Source organism: Hippopotamus amphibius, chromosome 7 (genome assembly GCF_030028045.1).
Source record: "Hippopotamus amphibius kiboko isolate mHipAmp2 chromosome 7, mHipAmp2.hap2, whole genome shotgun sequence".
Lineage (NCBI taxonomy): Eukaryota > Metazoa > Chordata > Mammalia > Artiodactyla > Hippopotamidae > Hippopotamus > Hippopotamus amphibius.
Genome location: NC_080192.1, coordinates 134,023,529 through 134,043,621, shown reverse-complemented (window position 1 = coordinate 134,043,621; position 20,093 = coordinate 134,023,529). Strand labels below are relative to the sequence as shown.

The 20,093-nt window shown below is 40.6% G+C and overlaps 1 protein-coding gene across 1 annotated transcript; it reads right to left on the bottom strand.

Annotated features, from left to right (window-relative positions):
• Nucleotides 1-652: 652 nt before the first annotated feature.
• On the bottom strand, nucleotides 653-19,283 carry LAPTM4A (lysosomal protein transmembrane 4 alpha). Its single transcript, XM_057742343.1, has 7 exons — nucleotides 19,003-19,283; nucleotides 11,369-11,489; nucleotides 6,106-6,182; nucleotides 5,876-5,998; nucleotides 3,151-3,246; nucleotides 2,530-2,628; nucleotides 653-1,275 (listed from the first exon to the last, which is right to left on the bottom strand). Exons 1-7 carry the CDS (start codon nucleotides 19,111-19,113, stop codon nucleotides 1,201-1,203), a joined length of 702 nt encoding a protein of 233 aa, XP_057598326.1. The 5' UTR covers nucleotides 19,114-19,283; the 3' UTR covers nucleotides 653-1,200.
• Between the last annotated feature and the right edge of the window lie 810 nt (nucleotides 19,284-20,093).

Genomic DNA, 20,093 nt, shown 5'->3' with positions numbered 1-20,093 from the left:
TTGCAATTTAAGAGGACGCTGGTATCTCAGGAAACATTTTTGTTGGAGTGTGAAGGGAGTGCCAAACTCAGGAGTCAGATGGTGAAGTGTATGAGCTGCTCACAGACAAGTTGCTTCAGATTTTAAAAAACAGGGCTAAACATTTAAGCATTTATCTGTCAATGTTATCTCTATCTGAATTTTAGAATGAAATATACTAAAATAACCTACTAAAGTTTTTCTCCAGCACCAGCAGAGGAAAAAAGTTAACTTTAAAGGCAAACAGTTCTGGCATATTTACTAGGATATTTAACTGTTAGGTAACAACAGATTTCCCTCTACTGAAAAATGATGCCTTAATAACAACAAAATGGTCCCCTTCCTGGAGGAAATAAATGCGATTGATATATTATGACTGTTCTCTGAAGTCTAAGGCCTGTGTCCTTTCCCAGAAGACAAACCTGCTTTGAATGAAGTAGTGATCAGAGGCTATGATCGTCTACCATTCTCACCCCAGGGAGAGGAACAATGCCCAGTTGGGTTCACTGAGCTTGGCTATGGCTATTTTCAAAGTATCAAAAAACCCTGGCAGCCTGAGTTTCTTGTAATAGAAAATGTTCAGTTTTACCTACCAAAGAAGGGTAATAGATTTAAAAAAAAAAAAGAAACAATAAATATTTCAGAGATTTATTAAAGCATCTTATCACAAAGATGGAAACACATAAAAATTAGAAACATGCAACCATCATCTTCCACAGTCAAGTTAAAATGTTACATATTTTTCGTTTTCAGAGCAAAAAACTTCAGATCTTATACTGAACTCATTTACCCTGAATATTTAATTCATTCTTCTTGAAAGTATCCAGGGTAGCAAATAACCAAAATGCAAACTATTACATAAAGAAAGTGCAAAGTTAAAAAAGAGTATGTGTAGAGAATGCCCCCTTCCCACATCCGCCCCCCAAACAAAGGCAAACAACGGCACTTTGCTCTTGCTTAACCTAGATTGTCTTCAAAAACTATTAAAATGTAATAACTTCACAACAACAAAATCTGACTTTTAATAGACATCCAAAAAGCTTGTTAGTGTTTCAAAATAAATGCTTAAAAGGAAAATGCACTTTATATCAAACAAGTTTGACGAGCCCTGTGTTGCAGCACTCTGTAAAATAAACAAGACAAAAAGCTGGTATAGGCTTTATTGACAAAGGCAGAATTTCTTCAGGCAGGTATGTAAGGAGGTGGTGGTTCTTTCTCAGGCATCTTCACTGCCATTTCATAGGTTGGCAGAACATACTGAAGAGAGACAAAAAATTTATATTGGACTTAATTCTCCTTTAAATTTCTATCTGAAAAATTCAGCTTTCAGATTTAATGCCTTAAAATAGGGACATATAAACCTACGGAAGAGCTGAAGAAACTGTCAGCTAGGTACACTTGACCCTTGAGTACACCTGACCCTTGAGCAGTGAGGGGGTTAGAGACCCTGACACTACACAGTTGAAAATCAACATATAACAGTCGGCCCTCCATACCCGCAGTTGCCCATGTGTGGATTCAATGCACACTGTGTAGTACTGTAGTATTTACTGCTGGAAAACATCCACATATTAGTGGACCCTCGCAGTTCAAACCCATGTTGTCCAAGGGTCACCTACAGCTCCTGAGAGTAGAGATGACTAATGACCTGGAGCTTTACATGCAGGTGAGATGTCTGATCCAAGATCGCGAGAGATGGATGATGGAAGGAGGGAAGGAAGACAAAACTTTGCTTCTGAACTGACCGAGGCCACCAGGACGCCTTGACAGGCAGTACGTGCCTCCGCCCTCCCCTCGCCCCACTGTGACTGATAAAGCAGCAGTGCCGAGTACACCTAAGGAACTGAGGATCTTAGGGAAGGGTCCCGCTACACCATGCTACAGGAGCCCACCAATACGAGGCTCTATTTCATCAGAATCTGTAGTCAAAGGATCAAGTACTTACATCATTTGCTCTAAGTTAAAGGGCACACCTGTGTAGAAGAGTGGCATTTTTAAGCTAAGTGACTCCAATGTGACAGGCTGGCCCTACATGGGTCCCACATACTCTATGTGCTGGAAACCTGGGAAGACAGTACAGCAACTACAGGGCCCGAGAGGCAGGCCTCCCAACAGACTCCAGGAACCCACTGCACTCATCTCCCCACAGGAAAATCAGCTTCCCCTTTGGACAAGCTTCAGCTGATGGTACCCTATCCTCAGAAGTTCCAGAAGCCAAGAGCCTAGCATTGCTCACACTGCTGTTCCCCTGTCTGATCCCCCCTCAAAATGTAACACCTGGAGACCAATTATGAATCAAACCTATCGACTGAACGGAATGAGATGAGCAATGGGGGTGTCTCTAGCCCACGCACCCACGATGCCCACTGCGAAATGCTGAAACTTGGGGATTTAAGCTCTCCATGCCCTAAACCGCAGGTATGGCATTGAAGAGAGTCAAGATTCAGGTTCTCCTCCTGGGGATAACTGAAAATGGCTGGTGAAGTTTTAATATCGAAAAAGACCATTCACCTGTGGAGGCGCTTCAAAGGCAGGGTACACAGCAATCTCTGGCATGTTTCTGTTGTTGATGTATTTATAACAGTTCCAAACACAGTTGATTAGATAAGCCTAAAACAATACAAACAAAATTTACATATGCTCAAAACTCAACAGACCACGTGCTCTAAAAGTAAGGTGACTCCTAATGCTCTCCTCCCATTTTCTCCAGGAAGAAGGGAACTGGCTTCCACCTGGACCTAGCATAGGCCAGGCCCTTTCCCTACCTGCCCTCACTTAAATGTCACAAGTTTTATTACCACTGTTTTACACAGAAGCCAGTCTGAGGTTCCAATTCCAGTGTGACAACCACTGTGCTGCAGAAGAAATTCTGTATCTGAATCTTGAGAATTTTAACAGATTTTCAATCCAAATCATGAACCATGTCCAAAAAACATAATGATGTTCCTTATGCTTAGGAAGAATCCTGGCATTTCCAACCAATGCCTGAAAACAAGAGGGAAGACACTCCCTGAAGCTATCTCTACAACTACGCCAGAATAAGGAACAGGAAAGGAGATACGGCAACAGGAAGGTTTAGATGGACAGCGTCACAGTCCAAATGGCCCCCCAAATATTTAGTCAGCAACTCACCTTAAAAATGATGAACAAGGCAAAGAACACAAGAACAATGAAGAGGAGGCAGCTGGAGTCCAATGCCAGGAGGTCATCTTTATAGGGAAAATCAGGCTATAAAAAAAAAGGGGGGGGGGATGGGCAGAGCAGAAAGGATTTTCAGAGCAGGGAAACTATTCTGCATGATACCACAACGACGAGTTCATGTCATTAGACACTTGTCCAAATCCCCAGAATGAACAAGACCAAAAGTGACACCTAATGTAAACCACGGACTCTGGGTGATAACGATGTGTTCGTGCAGGTCCATCAACGGTAACAGACATACCACTGTGGTTTAGAGCCTGGACTGTGAAGGGGGCTGGGGCAGAGGGAGGGGGTATACGGTAACTCTGCACTTTCTGTTCAATTTTGCTATGAACCTAAACCTGCTCTAAAAAATAAAAAGTTTATTAATTAAACATACACACACACTTATAATTCAGCCATGGCACCTGTACTTTGTGATAGAAAAGCATCTTAAGAATACAAACAAAAGGCACCCAAGTCAGAACTGATCTTTTAATAAAAACTTATAAACAGAATTGAACTCAAAGTGCTTTTAAGCCTCATCACCATTAATGCATGCTCTTGATCACTTAAAACATATTTGTTTGAATACCCAGAGTACTCCTAGGGGTCTCAACTGAGTTCATTTTCTCTTTACTTTTCACTATTTTACACTATCTCCTGTACATGACCCCAGATTTGTCCCTGGGTCACTAAGTCATGAGGTGCTGAGATTTACCTAAGTTTCATGGGCCATTCAGTCCTATGTCGGGAATTCCCTGTCGGTCCAGTGATTAGAACTCAGTACTTCCACTGCAGTGGCCTGGGTTCAATCCCTGGTCAGGGAACTAAGATCCCTCAAGCCGCATGGCATGGCAGGAAAAAAAAAAAAAAAGCCAACCTTTTTGTCAGTCTCAATGCTCATCAGAAAGGGGCAAAAAGAAGGCATGCCCCTGGTTATGAAGCCAAGCAAGATTATACTATTTACTGGATGTACACGATGTTCTACTAAGAAGGATCAGCTATATTTATTTAAATATTTCTTTAGCATTTACTGTGTGCAAGGCAATCAGCTAGGTTCACGGAGAAGGGAATTATGTAAGAATAATTTAGGATTTACAAGCTGTCCAACAAAGAAAGTATCTTCTAGTCTGGGACACCAAGTGAGGAACAGAGCAGAAAAACTGCTGGGGTTCTGCAAAAGCAACAGTAAATTCCTTTTGATGTTTTTCTATATAAAGATCATTTAATTTTTTAAAACTTGTAACTGGAAAACATCAACACAAAGGCCCAAATAATTTTACATTTTCATAAAAAGCACACAGAAACCCCAAAAGGACCAGAAGAAAATTGTACCCACACACCAACTCCAAAACCTAGCTATGAAGTCTCTCCTTGGGACAAAAAACTGTTCTTTAAGCCTTCACCTATAAATAAAAAAGGACAAAAACTGAATGGGACCAGCTCATGGGGGAATGCTGTAAGTTTCACTCAGAAGGCTTGCAAATTCTCAGCCAGAGCAGGATCAGAGAGCACTATGCTCAGCAAGCTGCGGGCCAGGGCTGAGCAGGCCAACAGGCCCTGCCCCGGTTACCTCTCTCCAGCCCCAACACACGCCGCTCCCACCATGTCCGCCGTGCCACCGTGGTCATCTTCTGAGTTCCCCGACTGTGCCACATTCCCTCCTGTCTCAAGGTGTCTCTTTCACCTGTAACTTCCTTCTGTACTTTTCCTATCTGAAGTTCTACTCAGACTCTTGAGTGCAATTCACACCTTGCTTCCCAGCCTAGGTGTGGTATCTGTGTGATATCCACTCCCAGCAGCCCACACTTCTCTTTCACCACTTTTACCACAATTTTCATTCACTAAGTGTCAACATCCAATTCTTTCACTAGAAAGTAAGTTTTACCGATGTAGCCCTAGGACTGAACAGAATGCCTTGCACATAAGGAAGCAATACAATCAACAAATGTTTTTTGAATGAATAAACAATAAATTTGTGGTATGCAAAATGGACTATCTGAAGTGGGTTTCGAGAAAATTCCTAAAAGACAGCATTTTTGAAATAAACTTTCATTTACCTGGATCCTACACCTCCATCCAGACCTTACTTCAGCCCACAGTGCTCCCTGCCCCCCATCCCATGGCGTTAACCTACGCTCATTCACTGCTGTCACGGGACAGCCTGAGTTTATTATCACAAATAAGATCTTCATGTCTTGACTCCCCAAATACATAGTTTGCTCGTTGAAGAGAAGGAAGTTATGTTTATATCTATACCATTTACCAACACTTTGCCTAGACAGAGTGAAGGATGTAGAAAGCACTCAAATATTTGCTACAGATGCTTGCAGAGACAGAAAGCTACAACTCCAATGAGTGCACAAATACAGTCAAATTATTATATTTTTCATATACTCAAAACAAGAGTTGAATTCCTCCTGAAGTTCTATGATATCCACTTTTAGGGACTTTTAATATTGGATTATCCATGCGGTATGGCAAGAAGATACTCTATTTTCATCTTTTTGATTTTGACATGGTCATTAAGAGTAATAATGATAATTACTTTAAAACACTTTAAAAAATAAACAGGCTAGGTTAAAATAAAAATAGTACCCAAAAGCTGACTCTCAATTTCAATGAATGAAAAAATGAAAAAAAAAAAAAAAGTTTAATTAGCATACACACTTACTAGTTGATCCAGGTATTCTTTGATTCTTGGCAAATAAGTGAGAGAACTGATAGCAACCAGGCAGCTGAGAACGAAGTCAAAAAGCCGGTAACAGAAGAACGGAATCAGCCAACCCACTTGATACTAAAAGAAAGAAGTAGCAACCACAACATCACATCACATACATGAAGTGACTAAGTACCACTCAGTAAAACTCAGAACCCTAAAAGTTAAAAACATAGAGTACTTACAGAAATTGCTCCATATACCAGCATTGAACTGATGATAAACATAAGAACAGAGACGGCAAAAAGAACACAGGCATTATCTAAGAAAACAAAACCAAAAATCTAATTAAGCTACTTATATAACAAAAAGAATAAAACTCTTTAGGACAAAATAATGTTATTAAGTAATGAAGCTTGAGAAATTCGTGCGTTTTTCTTCTTTGTTAAACTGCCACAACTCAGACTTCCCTGGTGGTGCAGTGGTTAAGAATCCGCCTGCCAATGCAGGGGACACAGGTTCAATCCCTGGTCTGGGAAGATCCCACATGCCATGGAGCAACTAAGCCTGTGCGTCACAACTACCGAGCCTGTACTCTAGAGCCCACGAGCCACAACTACTGAGCCCACGTGCCACAACGACTGAAGCCCAGGTGCCTAGAGCTCATGCTCTGCAACAAAAGAAGCCACAGCAATGAGAAGCCCACGCACCACAACAAAGAGTAGCCCCCTCTCAAATAACCCCCACTCGCCACAACTAGAGAAAACCTGCACGCAGCAATGAAGACCCAAGGCAGCCAATAAATAAATTTAATTAAAAAACTGCCACGACTCACTGCAACTTATTTAGGATGGCACATGAAACAGCTGGTACTCTACCAGAGACAGATCTCTGCCCAGAGTCTAACTTCTGAAGATGTACAAATAGATCATTATACGAGAGTGAGTCAAAAATTATCCACACTCCGGTTATATTAAAACTTCTGTTGGCCGCACTGTCTTATCAGCGCTTTCCCTTCAAGGCTACTGTCTCCCCAGTTACTGCTGTGCAGGTGTGAACATGTTACATCAGTTCATTTCTAACTGTGGTGTGAGCAAAAATGGATGCCCCACTTGTGATCTGCACGGAAGAAGAGCATCATGCAACGATTCGTTTTTCGTGGTCGGAGGGTGTACCTGGTGCAATTATTTACTGAAGACTTTGTGTGGAGTATGGAGAAAGTGTTTTGTCTCGAAGAAGTGTGTATGAATGTATAGAGAAGTTTAAGGAACATCGCACAAGTGTTAGCCATCAAGAAGGAGCCAGATGCCTGTCCACGTCCGCAGCTGATGACAACACGGAGCACACACGTGAAATCATTCTGTCGAGCAGACAAGTGACAGTGGATTATGTGGCAAATCATTTGCAAATCAGCTATGGCTCTGCCTATGAAGTAATCTGCAACAGACTTAGGTTTCGAAAAGTTTGTGCTGAAGCCTAAACTTCAGATTAAACGCAGAAGACTGCTATCCAAGGGCACTGTGATCCTGCATGACAATGCATACCCGCATACTTCTGCCCACACTGTCAACACTCTGCAAAAACTTCATTCTGAGGTATTAAAGCATCCTCCCTATAGTCTGATGTTGCTCCATCAGACTTTCACCTGTTTGGTCGCCTTAAAGCAGCCCTACGAGGACGAAGATTCACTTCTGATGAAGTGAAGAGAGAGGTGCATCCATGGCTCACAGCTTTGCCTAAAGCATTTTTTAATGAGGGAATACAAAAGCTTGTTGACAGATGGACAAAGTGTATTGAAAAGACAAAGTGTATTGAAAAGAAAGATTATGTAGAAAAATGATGTATTTGTCTTTTCTAAAAGTTAATTAAAATAAATTCTACAGCCAGAGTGTTCATAATTTTTGACTCACCCTCGTAATTCAATATGGCAAGTACTACAACAGATGCAGAAACAAATAGTTCTGTCTGTAGAATCAGGGAAAAATAGGAAAGAAATGACACAAGTTGGGTCTTGTGAGATAAGCAGGCTTCAACTGGAGCAAAAGCCTGGTTATTTGCTGAAGAAACACATGTATTAAACACAGAGTTGTAAAGATGCCCCCTAGTGCCTTAGATAAAATACGTAATCTGAAATTCAAGGTTCTCCCTTAATCCCCCTCCCCCACCTCCACCCAACTCCACGCTTCACGTCCCTTCACCGTGGCTACTCTGCTACATCCAAGCCTACTTTCGTCTTTGTTCAACCCTTCCTCAGGTTGCTGCCCTTCTCTACATTAATCCACGTTCACTAAATTTTCTCACAAAGCACTCATGTAATCTCAAACAAAACAAACCAAAAAAGCACTTGACTTGATGAGTCTCTTAGCACAAATCTAAAGCTGATTCTCCAAGTCTGGTGAGATATTAAGAACCTGAAAGGCACTAATAACGAATGATTAGACTAACTGCTGAATGTTCACATTATTGGATAAATGTTATGCATCATTTTGTCACTTGGCAATACAGATAGCATCAATATCTGGCACTAAACTACATGAAAACAGCCCTCTTTAAATTTTCCTAGAGGATACAGGTTAGCTAAAGATTAGGGACTTAAAGAACTTCCCTGCTGCAGCACGCAAAATGGCACTCAAAGGGAAGAATTCAAATACAAACCAACTTGAAAGCAAAATTTATAATTCAAACAATCAGCTTTCAAAAACCTGTTACTGGAAGACTACGAGTTGATTTCAACTTCTTAAAGTATTGAAATAATTAAAGTGAAGTTCAAGGTCCTCCACTGGAGCAAAAACTAGCAAAACAGAGGAGAGATGGGTTGGTGGGTGGGAAACACATTTAATGCCTGGAACAAGGGACACTCTGGTATGTGTGAATCAATAAAGCAAACAAAATATGAGAGGCTAGATGCCCAGAGAAGCACCTCAGGTTTCCACCCACCACCACATTCAGAAGCTCCTCTGGGAGGCCCCAAGTGTTCACCGATGCCCAAAGTAAATATAAATAAGGATAAATTCATATGAAGAACAGCTTGCATATGCTGCAGAACTATTTCATATAAACTGAATGTCATATCCTGTTTGGCTGATTAAAAATAACTCATTACAAACCTCATTTAAAAAAATAGTTATCAGCCCAATGATTTAGACATTAACTTACCTCTGCAACAACTGGGTCCATGGGAAAGTCGAATTTAACTCCCAAAGAAACACCAACTACTGTATGGCCAAGAACTATGTATTTTTATATTTGCTCAACAACAGGGCTTCAATAAATAATGAAGCCATGTGATTTTCTCTACAGCAGTGACAACACTCATGCAGCATGCAATAAACTTATGACTTCCTCCCTGCAGCTCTAGCAAAACAGCCAGTTGTACACATCTACGAGAATCTCAATAACCATAAATCTTTTCTACACCTCAATTTTAAGAGAACCATAAATAACAAGGGAAAATGCTGACATTAGCAGGTTCAATAAAATTTTACAGCCTAAAGTAAAATTTTATAAATGCCAAAAAATTGCCATCAGAAGCTGAAGTTTTATTTACTGTTCTATTCTGGCTTTTAAATAAAAACAGATACTCAGAAGAAAAAAAAAAAAAATCAAATGCCAGAAGGAATGTTTCCATATGTTCTTGGTATTTCTGCTTATCAATTTGACAACAAAATTAAAGGCTTATACTACATTTGAAAATAAAATCAGGAGACATTAAAAAAAAACTTTAAAAGCACAGTATGAAAAATTCTTAATGTTAGCATACTACAATGTGTAACTGATGGCCACAAAACTGTACCTGGCTCCTAGAAATAGGTTAGCCCTGAGGACAATGAATCATTTGAATTAATAACCAAATTAAAAAAAATTCATTAATGGATCAGAGAAGATCATAATGTAAAGAAGTACAGAACTTCATGATAAAAGCTAATCTAAAAATATGATAATTAAGATCCTGTAATATAAATATAACACACACGTGAACTGGGAACATTTTTCTGGAGTGAAATTTTTCTGAAGAAGAAATTGTTCACACTAAGAAGTCTGAAGCATAATTTTCGGTTCAAATATTAAATTTTTAACATAATTTTTAATATAAAATTAAACCTGTATTTTAGAAAAAGATAATGAAAACACTGCTATCAGCAAATAAACAGGTTTAAAAAGGTAATTTCCATGAATATTCTAAGAGTACTCTATTTTTAACTCCAATGTCAAATCTTCACCTAAACAATAAAAATATATTAGGAATTGAGACCCTGAGCAAAAGATAACACCAAATATTCAAATAATTCACACTTTCTATTTTACTGTAAGACTGCTCCATGAGCAAATCCCCCATCCTCTACTACACTTGTCAGTTGACCTTCAAAAGGTTCATCCTTTTGTAGTTCCTTCTCCCCTCCTCTCTCCACAGTACCCCACACTGACCCAATGTATACAATACACATTCCTCAAAAATCTTCTAGCTGTCCATTACATTTTCTGACTACAAATGCTCAATTATAATTCTCACTGAATATTTTTTTTTAATTATTTTTTTGGGGGTACACCAAGTTCAATCGTCTGTTTTTATACACATATCCCCGTATTCCCTCCCTTCCTTGACTCCCCCCCCTCGAATCCCCCCCACCCTCCCCGCCCCAGTCCTCTAAGGCATCTTCCATCCTCGAGTTGGACTCCCTTTGTTATACAACACCTTCCCGCTATCTAGTTTACAGTTGATAGTATATATATGTCTGTGCTACTCTCTCGCTTCGACTCAGTTTCCCCTTCACCACCCGCCCCTCCCATACCTCGAGTTCTCCAGTCCATTCTCTGTATCTGCATCCTTGCTCTTGTCACTGAGTTCATCAGTACCATTTTTAGATTCCGTATGTGAGTTAGCATACAATATTTGTCCTTCTCTTTCTGACTTACTTCACTCTGTATGACAGATTGTAGTTCTATCCACCTCATTACATATAGCTCCATCTCATCCCTTTTTATAGCTGAGTAATATTCCATTGTGTATATATGCCACATCTTCTTTATCCATTCATTTGTTGATGGGCATTTCGGTTGCTTCCATGTCCTGGCTATTGTAAAGAGTGCTGCAATAAACATTATGGTACAAGTTTCTTTTGGGATTATGGTTTTCTTTGGGTATATGCCCAGGAGTGGGATTACTGGATCATATGGAAGTTCTATTTGTAGTTTTTTAAGGAACCTCCAAATTGTTTTCCATAGTGGCTGTACCAACTTACATTCCCACCAACAGTGCAGGAGAGTTCCCTTTTCTCCACACCCTCTTCAACATTTGTTGTTTCCAGATTTTGTGATGATGGCCATTCTGATCGGTGTGAGGTGATACCTCATTGTGGCTCACTGAATATTTTTGAAAAACCTATAGTAACATTTTATGCCTCAGGAAGTATAATAACAAACATAATTTAATCAACCCCCCTCTAAGTAACGTGTGTGTGCGCACGCACACGTGCAATTAGCAGGAGATATTTTCGATGAAAAACATACCAGCCATTCTCTCGGACGAATAGTAATTGCCGATGACTTCATACTGAATATTGACAGCTGGCAGTGAGTTTGGATGTGTTACTTCCACAGTCAACAAAATTGCCATCAACAGGTTGACCACCTGTGAAAGATAACGTTTTATCAATTATATTATTAACCAGGAAGCAGTCCTCAGCACAATCTTTAGATGTCTTCCCCTACTTAACACTGTTTTTCTTGAAGTAATAGACATAAAAAGGGGGCTACCTGTAAGATAAAATACACAATACCACTTTAAGAATACTTTAAACACTTCATTAAGTGAAAGTATAAACTTAATCATTCTGGAGAAAAGGGATGTTTGACTGATCCTGTGTTAATACAACAGAAAAGGCACAACAATGAAAAATGAGAGATTGTCACAAATTGTTCATTTGAATCACATATTTATTCATATGCCGACCTCAGAATTTCCGGATTTGAAGAAGCTCATCTATCAGATAAATATAACTTCCACGGGCTAAGTATGTAATGATCCATTAGATAAGCCTAAAGCCCCTCCACAGCAGCTCCGGTCCAGTGATAGGGAACTATTTCCTCTTGAGCTATGTCACTTAACTGTCACATACTGGTCTTAATTCTATAGCTGGAGGTAATTTGCTACCCCTGTGAATAAGTGCTCCTCTAACACCTAAGAGTAGTCAACATGTGCCTCCAAATATTGTCTTTTCTAGAATAAACACTCAGTTACTTAAACCATTTTTCTAACCAGCATGTTTTCCACTAGCTCACTGGTTCTGGTTCCTCTTTGTTCCCCTCCATACACACTTACCAGTTTGTTCAACATACTATTAAAATAAGAGAAGCCTGATGACAACATATCGGGATCTCAGTTCCCATATCCTAGCTAACAAATTTCAATGAACACAGCCTGAAACAGCACTGGCTGCATAAATCTTGTGAATGTCACATGAGTGACTCCCTAAAACTCCCAATTCTTTTTCACACCTGATCCTGCTAAGCTACCACCTATATCTACCTGTAGAGTTGGATTCAGAGGCCCAAGCATAATCCCTTATATGTATCTGCAATCGAAGTTCATCTTATTAACTTTCTTGCCTATCAAGATTTTCTCCATCTAGATTCTGAAACCCTATGGAGAGATTTACTCTCTCTCAACTTCTTGCATTTGAAAATATGATCATCATGTAATGAGAATCTCCAAGTTACCAGCAAGAGACCAGGCGGAGGACAAAGCCGCCAAAGGCTGTTCTCTTCCCAATAGTTAGCAACCTCTGAATAAAAGTCTTTATCTGGTCCAGAGAAACATCTTGAGACTTTGTCAAACATCTTGCTGAAATCCCATCACTGGTATCTGGTGAATTTTCCTAGTCTACCAGGGTGTAACTCCAATTCAAAAAGGAAATTCCTTATGCCTCTAGTTGTTAGTGAATTGCACAGCTATCCCAGGAGGCACCACTTCCTTTAAGTGCTCAAAACAACCCTGCTAACACTTTGAGGACTGGAGTAGGCATCCCTATCTTAAGTTCACAGAACCTGTTTTCCTTCCCTTTGTGAACATTTGATACTTTCAGGGATATCTGAGCTTTATCAACAGTGTTTTAAACAATCTCTATCATGTAGCTCTCTCCTGGCCACCCTGACTGATAACACAGCTTATCAGCTGAAGGCATTTCACATTCTCTAAGACAAGCAGCCAAGTTTCATCTTTAAATAAGATGAACAATGTCACAATACCTAATTCAGAATCAACTGATATTTCTGAGGATATACTATAAATCAAGTAAATATACACATATTACTTCACGGATTCCTCACAACAACCTTGTGAGGTAAGTATTACTTACATCCATTTGCAGATAGGTAAACTAAGGTTCAGCAAAATGAAATAACTTGTGTTAATAAGTTCACTGAGCTGATAAATGGACGGAGCCAGAATACAAATCTGGTTCTTTTTAAGACATCCTCCTTCTTACCACTACAAGATTACTTATAACCATTCCTAAGCAACTCTTGCCTTGAGATCTTTCCAAAATAAACCATTACCTAAGGCTATAAAATGTTCATACTTAACTCCCTAATAAATATGTTCAGTAACACGCCTTCTTCCTTGCACTGCTCAAAAGCAGAGTATTTTATCCCTCAGTGCTTGAACGGTCTTATAAGAGACAATCATATTCACAAGGTGACTCCCCAGTTGAAGGCAGATTTTTTTTTTATTGCCCATTTTTATTACAATGGGTTTTGGACAGTGTATGTGGTGTACAAGTATGAGTTAATATAGTTAATATGATTAGGTGAATTAATTACTGAACAATCAGATATAACTACTAAAACGCTGTATAGTCTGTGTATGGAAATCAGTTCGAAATCAATTCAGCAAACTCTCCTTTGCTAAGCACAACATGGTCACTGTTTAAAAGCTCCGCACTGCACAGAAAAACACTCTCATGTCAAGAAAAACATGCAAACAATTACTAAATGAAGGAAACGACACAGCAAAAATATTTAGAAGTTTTATTTTCCCTTCTTAAATATCTGTATCACATGTAGGACTTACAAAAATCTCTTTTCTTCTCTTCCATGGGTAAGTCACAGACTCACCCACTACCATCTTCTAGTATGAGCGACACTTCAAATTTCTTCTCACTGTGAGTCATACCCCCGAACATTAAACAAAATAAACCATAGATGTAATCAAAAGGGACAAGAAATGGTAAAACAAATTCAGCACTATTTCACTAAAATCTCAATTTTTCAAATCTTCATTGAATTAATTATATTTCATTAGCACCCCAACTTAACATCTGAGAGTACTAATCTGGAAAACCCATCCATGTAATCTCAAAAGATTCACCACTGAGCACCCATCCTGTAATCACATACAGGCCCTATCCTATTTACTTCTGATTACAGTTGCTATTTCTACTACGTTCCATGCAGCATTTTTCAAAACATACATAAAATTAACTTTATAGTCTCGTAATATAAAGTTTCTACAAAGAGAGCAACTACATAAAAAACAATTCCAGAATATTTGTTCCTGGTTTATTTTTCCTTTTTACTGCATTCAGGAAAGAAAATTAGTAAAAATATAATTAAAATAATGATCGACCTCTAAACCTAGTAATATGGAGAGGTATGGAATGCAGCAAGTCTGTTCACAATATGGGCAACGGACACATCACTGTAGGAGAGGTACTGTACTTAGTGGGACAAACAATATGGTTTGCTTTTAAACACTTCATATGTGTAAACAAACAACAATGAAGAACAGATGCGTTAGATTTCACTTGTTGCAAAGGAACAGTATCAGATCTTTGGACGCACTCAGCCTCGGGAGAATAATTCCTCTTTCCTTCTCATTTCACTGCCACACCCACCCCAGAAGATTCTTGAGGGCTGGTTTTTGTTTCTGTTTTACTTTTTTTAATCATTATTCTTTAGTTTTCCCACAGCATATTTTGCCACAACTCAACATCTGCTGACTGTAACTGGAACAATGTTTTAGGGCAACCTGATAGAGGTCTTGGGCAAGTCAGCAGAGAGCTGTCATTAGATAAAGACCAAAACTGACTACCTTTAAAAATGCTATTAAATGTATATATAGTTAAATGTATACACAGTTACAAATATAGTTGTCAGTTTAGCATTATGTCCAGTTACAAATGAGTTATTCTTACTATGTGGGGTGGAGACAATTCATTTAACATGTCTAATGAATACTTCAAATGCTCTAATAAGTTACCATTAAACACAGTTCATAGAGGAAGATATATATATCATCGTCCTCCCTCAAGGAGGATATCTTGTTGTAGGGGAGAAAATTTTTAAAAAGATGATCATACTAATGTGTAATTAGTACTACTTAATAAGTACACACAAGAGGTATGCAGTAACTTTTTCAGGTACACAGTGAGGAAACCAGCCCCCTCTGGCTGGGAGTCAAGGAAGCTTCACCAAGAAAACAACTGAACTATTAAAAAACGAACTGGAATTGGCAAAATGGTTGTTAATGGTTGAAGCTGTATGATGAGTAAATGAAAGGTTTCTGTTACTGCACTATTTTTGTGTATTTGAGATTTTTTTCAATAAAACTTTTGAAAACTTGAGTTGGTGGGGAGAGCATTTTGGGGGGCAGGAATAGCATATTCAAAGGCACTGAGGCCAAAAAAAAAAACGGTGTTTCAGGAAAGATACTAACTTTGAAATATAAACAAGCAATACCTATTTAAAGGAGTCAGGGGGTGAGGACTGGAAAAGAATACACCTTGAGGGAGGCTGTCTTCACTTATTCCCCAGCTACCTAACTTTTAAACTGTTTATGGCAAAGACACGCATGAAAAATTAGCCATATATTAAATCTTTCCAAGACCTAAAAGTGTAACACATGCTCAAAATGTCTTCATTAACCATGAAGGAGGACACCCCTGGCAGCAGACTTTTAAGCTCATTTTCAATTGTGCAATAAACATCTGAACTTATACCACATAAGAAAATGTTGTTTAAAATCATCTGGCTTCAAATTTTTCAATAAATGATAGAAAAAAAACAATTTATGAACATCAGAGTTTAAACTGGAGCTCATTCTGAAATTTCATATTCCTTAAACCAGGTATTAAGCCAGATATGCTTCTTTCAAATCTAAATGCCAAAGGCTAACACTTCAGGGCTGGTGCATATAATAACTGGCTCTGACTTCTCTGTGTCCTACTGCACTTTTAATACCATACAATTAATCCTTTAGTATATACAGTGTGCAACTCCTAACAGACCAGTAGAAGCAGTTGCTAGAAAGCAATGACACTGTATCAGATACAAAGTCATTGCTATAGTGTCTGTACCCAGCAAGAGTTTGAACTGCACCCCCAGGTTCCAAACAGCACAGGGCAATCTAAAGAGAATCATAAATATTCTCTGACCTGGAACAGAGGAGGAAGAGTATCCTAATAAGGTACCTGGAGAGGGAAGTGACATTCCACTTCACCCACTCCCACATTATTTCTCTTAGTAAAGAAGCTCCTGGCAAAAAAATGCAGTTTGGACAACTCTTTTTGTCTTCGTGATCGTGTTTTCTAAATGTTACATGTCTCCCAAACTCGGCAGAAATTGTGTTTTTATACTGCCAGGATCCTGAAGCCACACTTTTGAAAGTCACCAGCAATACTGTAATCAATAAAACTAATGGCCTTTTCCAGTCCTTAACCTAATTTGAATGATATTACTGATCACCTTCTCCTTCTCCCTTGACACTGTACCATAAGTTTCATTTTTTTGTATCTTTGCTCCAAATTTCTTGGCAACACCATCAGTATCTTAAGGGCACATGCCATGGCCAAGATAAGAAACACTTGAGAGCCTCTGTGTGGCAGTTAACAGGAATACAAACGACGAATAACACACATCACTGTGATTTATTCTTTTCGTATGTGCACCACAGCCATATACACTGTAGATGACCAACAGATCTCTTAAAACAGATGAACTGATGTAAGCAGCTTATAACAGTCTACTAACCAGAAAAATCCATTCAAAGAAAGAACAGCTATGGCATCTTTCTGTAAAATTAAAGCATGGGGGAAAAAAGGAGCTATGCAAAATGTGTTCACATCAAATCCTTCCAGTGGGAAACAGATTTAAAACTCCCTGTTCCCTATTTTGGGAGAATAAATACCCTTACTAAAGTTCTTTTCGCTGCATTTTGAGTTTCAAGGTTTATACTCCCACTTTTCCTTGCTATTCCTTTAATTTTTATGAGCTGAGCCCATAGCATCAAAAAAATCTGCCATGGAAAGAAATACAGCCAATTACATTCAGATGGTGCTTATTTTCTTCTTGAGGAGGAGTTAGAAATCCTTTGTTCTGTGAATGGAGGAAAGGATACAAGAAGAAACAGGAAGATTAAGTTTGCAGGCAAGAGTCCCAGGCTGCTGGGCTCTTTCTCAATTAAGCAGGAGGGAAGGTCATCTTGCAGGGATCAGGAAAGCAGGGTTGAGTAAGAGGCCCGAGGACCCTAAAGATTTGAATTACCCATTTAGGGAAGGCAGAGCTAAGGACAAACAAAAGAAACTGAAGACAGACCCGTAGCAAAATGAAGAAATGAAAGTTAGAAATACAATGCTGCTGTTGCCCTGAACTGATCAATGTCCAGTATTACAAATCAGTTAAAATAAAGAAAAGGGGAGGGGGGTGTCTTTGTGGGGAAATGTGATATAATTACACAAATAAGACGATGCTTCTGAATATAAAAGTATATGAAATATTAAAATAAGCTTAGAAACAAGCCAATAAGCCTACACATTCAAGTTTTGTTGTTTTTAATGTGCATCAATGAAGCAAGACTGTAAGAAACAACATGGCAATCAAGAATAATGTGTAGCTCAGGCAGGCCCCTGGGCAGTCAGGCATGAACCTGTATCTGCCTAACGGAAGATGATTCTCATCTGGTGTTTGCCAAATGGTGACAATTTTGATCAAACCTCTGGGTTGCGAAAAAATGAGAACAGAGAAAGGCAAAAAATATATCTGTGATAAAGCTCTTCCTTTTTTGCAGTTCACAGACGTTATCAGAAACTGCGGTACCACTAATGCCACAACCTCCCAAACCAAAAACAAATAAATTTCAAAAATTACAAAATCATTAGCGAACGTGACCAAGTCGACAATACGAGACGTTTGACATCATAACCGGAAGCTACCTAAACAGAATCACATACTTACAAGTCACAAATTAGACTCAATGTATGTGGATACTGGAGATGGTGGTAAAAAATCGCAAAGCTATTACTAGTCAACTATCAATCAATAACACTGTCAACGTGGTTATGATATAAAATTACACAGATCTTGACCCACAGGTAATGCTAGCATACGTGACCAGAACGGAGTAGGCTCCCAACAGAGGTCTCAAAAACCTGAACGCGTCTGTTAAAAAAAAAGCGTCACAGGAGCACGGGAGGGTGGGGTGGGGGAATCTACTGCGTTAGGAAAAAACAGATTGAGTGTTAAGTACATCCTGGCAAATGGTATTCCTCCAAGCGAATTTCCAGACTCACAACGGAGGCCTTTCTTGCCTACATCCCAAACACACTGTAACAGATGAGCTCCAGGAACCACAGACAACTGCGTTAAAATTGGATACGTCCCTTTCCCCTCAAGCAAAACATAATGTTAAAACCAGGCTGCATCTATCAAGGGGCGCTCCTAATTGTTTCGTTAGGAAAAGAAAAAAATTCCAGGAAGCAACGGGGGATGGGGGAGTTCGTTCAGATCACGGAAGCACACAACAAGATCCCGAAACCTGCTGAGTTCCAGAACTCCCCACCGCAAACAAAGCCCAGCACCCTCATCCCGCACCCCCACGCCCCCACCCCGGGCCCGCAACGCCTCTGCCTTTCCCAACCCCGCTTTCCTCCTCTTATTCTCGCCAAAAAACAATCTCCCTATTCCCACCCACCCCCCACTCCGAATCCGGGACACAAGTCTTCCCCCCTCAAAGTTAGAAGCCCCAGAAAGAAGGTCCCCTACTCCTTCGCGCCCCACCCCCTCCCCGCGGATCCCCTTTGGGACCCCCCTCGCCCTGCTCCAGCGTATTTCCCCCAGGGCCCCTACCCTCGCCCCTCGCCCGCCCTTACCATGTACCAGGTCCCCAGGATGATCGTCCCGGTGCGGACATGGCAACAGCCGCAGCACCGGGTGCTGTAGAACCGGTCGCTGCGGCTCCGCTTGAAAGTCATGGACACCATTGAGAATCTCGCGGGCCTCGTTCCTGGCCGGACTGCTGACAAACGCCTTCCGCCCAGCGGTGGAACCAAGACAGCTCCGTCACCGTGTCCGGCACCAAACTACGCGTCTTCCAGCCCGCCCCCGGTCCGGGCTCCAGCCAGACCCTTCGCACCTGCGCACTGAGTGCCGAGCGCGCCTCTCGCGGGAGCTTGGTTTACCCTATTCCTCCACACAGGCCAATGGGAGAGCGGAAAGCTTGGTCGACCCGGCCCTTGATTGGAAAAACTTGGAGATTGACAAGCCGTCACGCCCAATCAGGACCGCAACTCGCCTTAGCGCCGATGAGTCCCCGCACCTTACTCGAGGGCGAGGGCTGTCTCGCGGGCCTAGGGGAGTTTGGGTTGGGGGGAGCTCGGTAGTTCACCATCCCCGAGGGGAGAGCGTCAAGAAGAGAGATGTTTAATGAGAGACAAGACAGTGGAGATGGAGTAGGTGGCAGAAACCGGGCACGGAGGACTTTTCTGAGCGACGTCTGCCACGTACTGTGTCGCAGGCATCACGGGACCGCGGCTGCTCACGTGACCTGTGCGCGTAGCTCAGTTATGGGGCTGGCCGGGGGCGGGGCCCTCGGGGAAGGGGGCGAGGCCGGTCCCTGCCCCCGGGCCTCCCAGGCTGTGGGAGTTGGGAGCTTCCTGCTGGGTTCAAGGGTTCGCTGTTCCCTGTGACGTCTCCTTGATGGGAGTAGAGAAAAACTATCCAGCCCTGCCAAAGGCAAGTAGGAAGCAAAAGGGTTGAGGAAAATAAAAGCAAAATAAAGCCGAAGAACTGCTTAGCTGCTGAGTGTTTACACATAGAGTGATTTTTATAGGGAAAAATTGTAATACACCATGAAATAGACTGAAAGATTACTGGGTGTTTTCAACGAAAAACCAGCTGTATAGTCTGGCTCACCTTTCTGGGTATTCTGAATCTAGGGGAGCTCTGCATCTTTCTTTGTGGA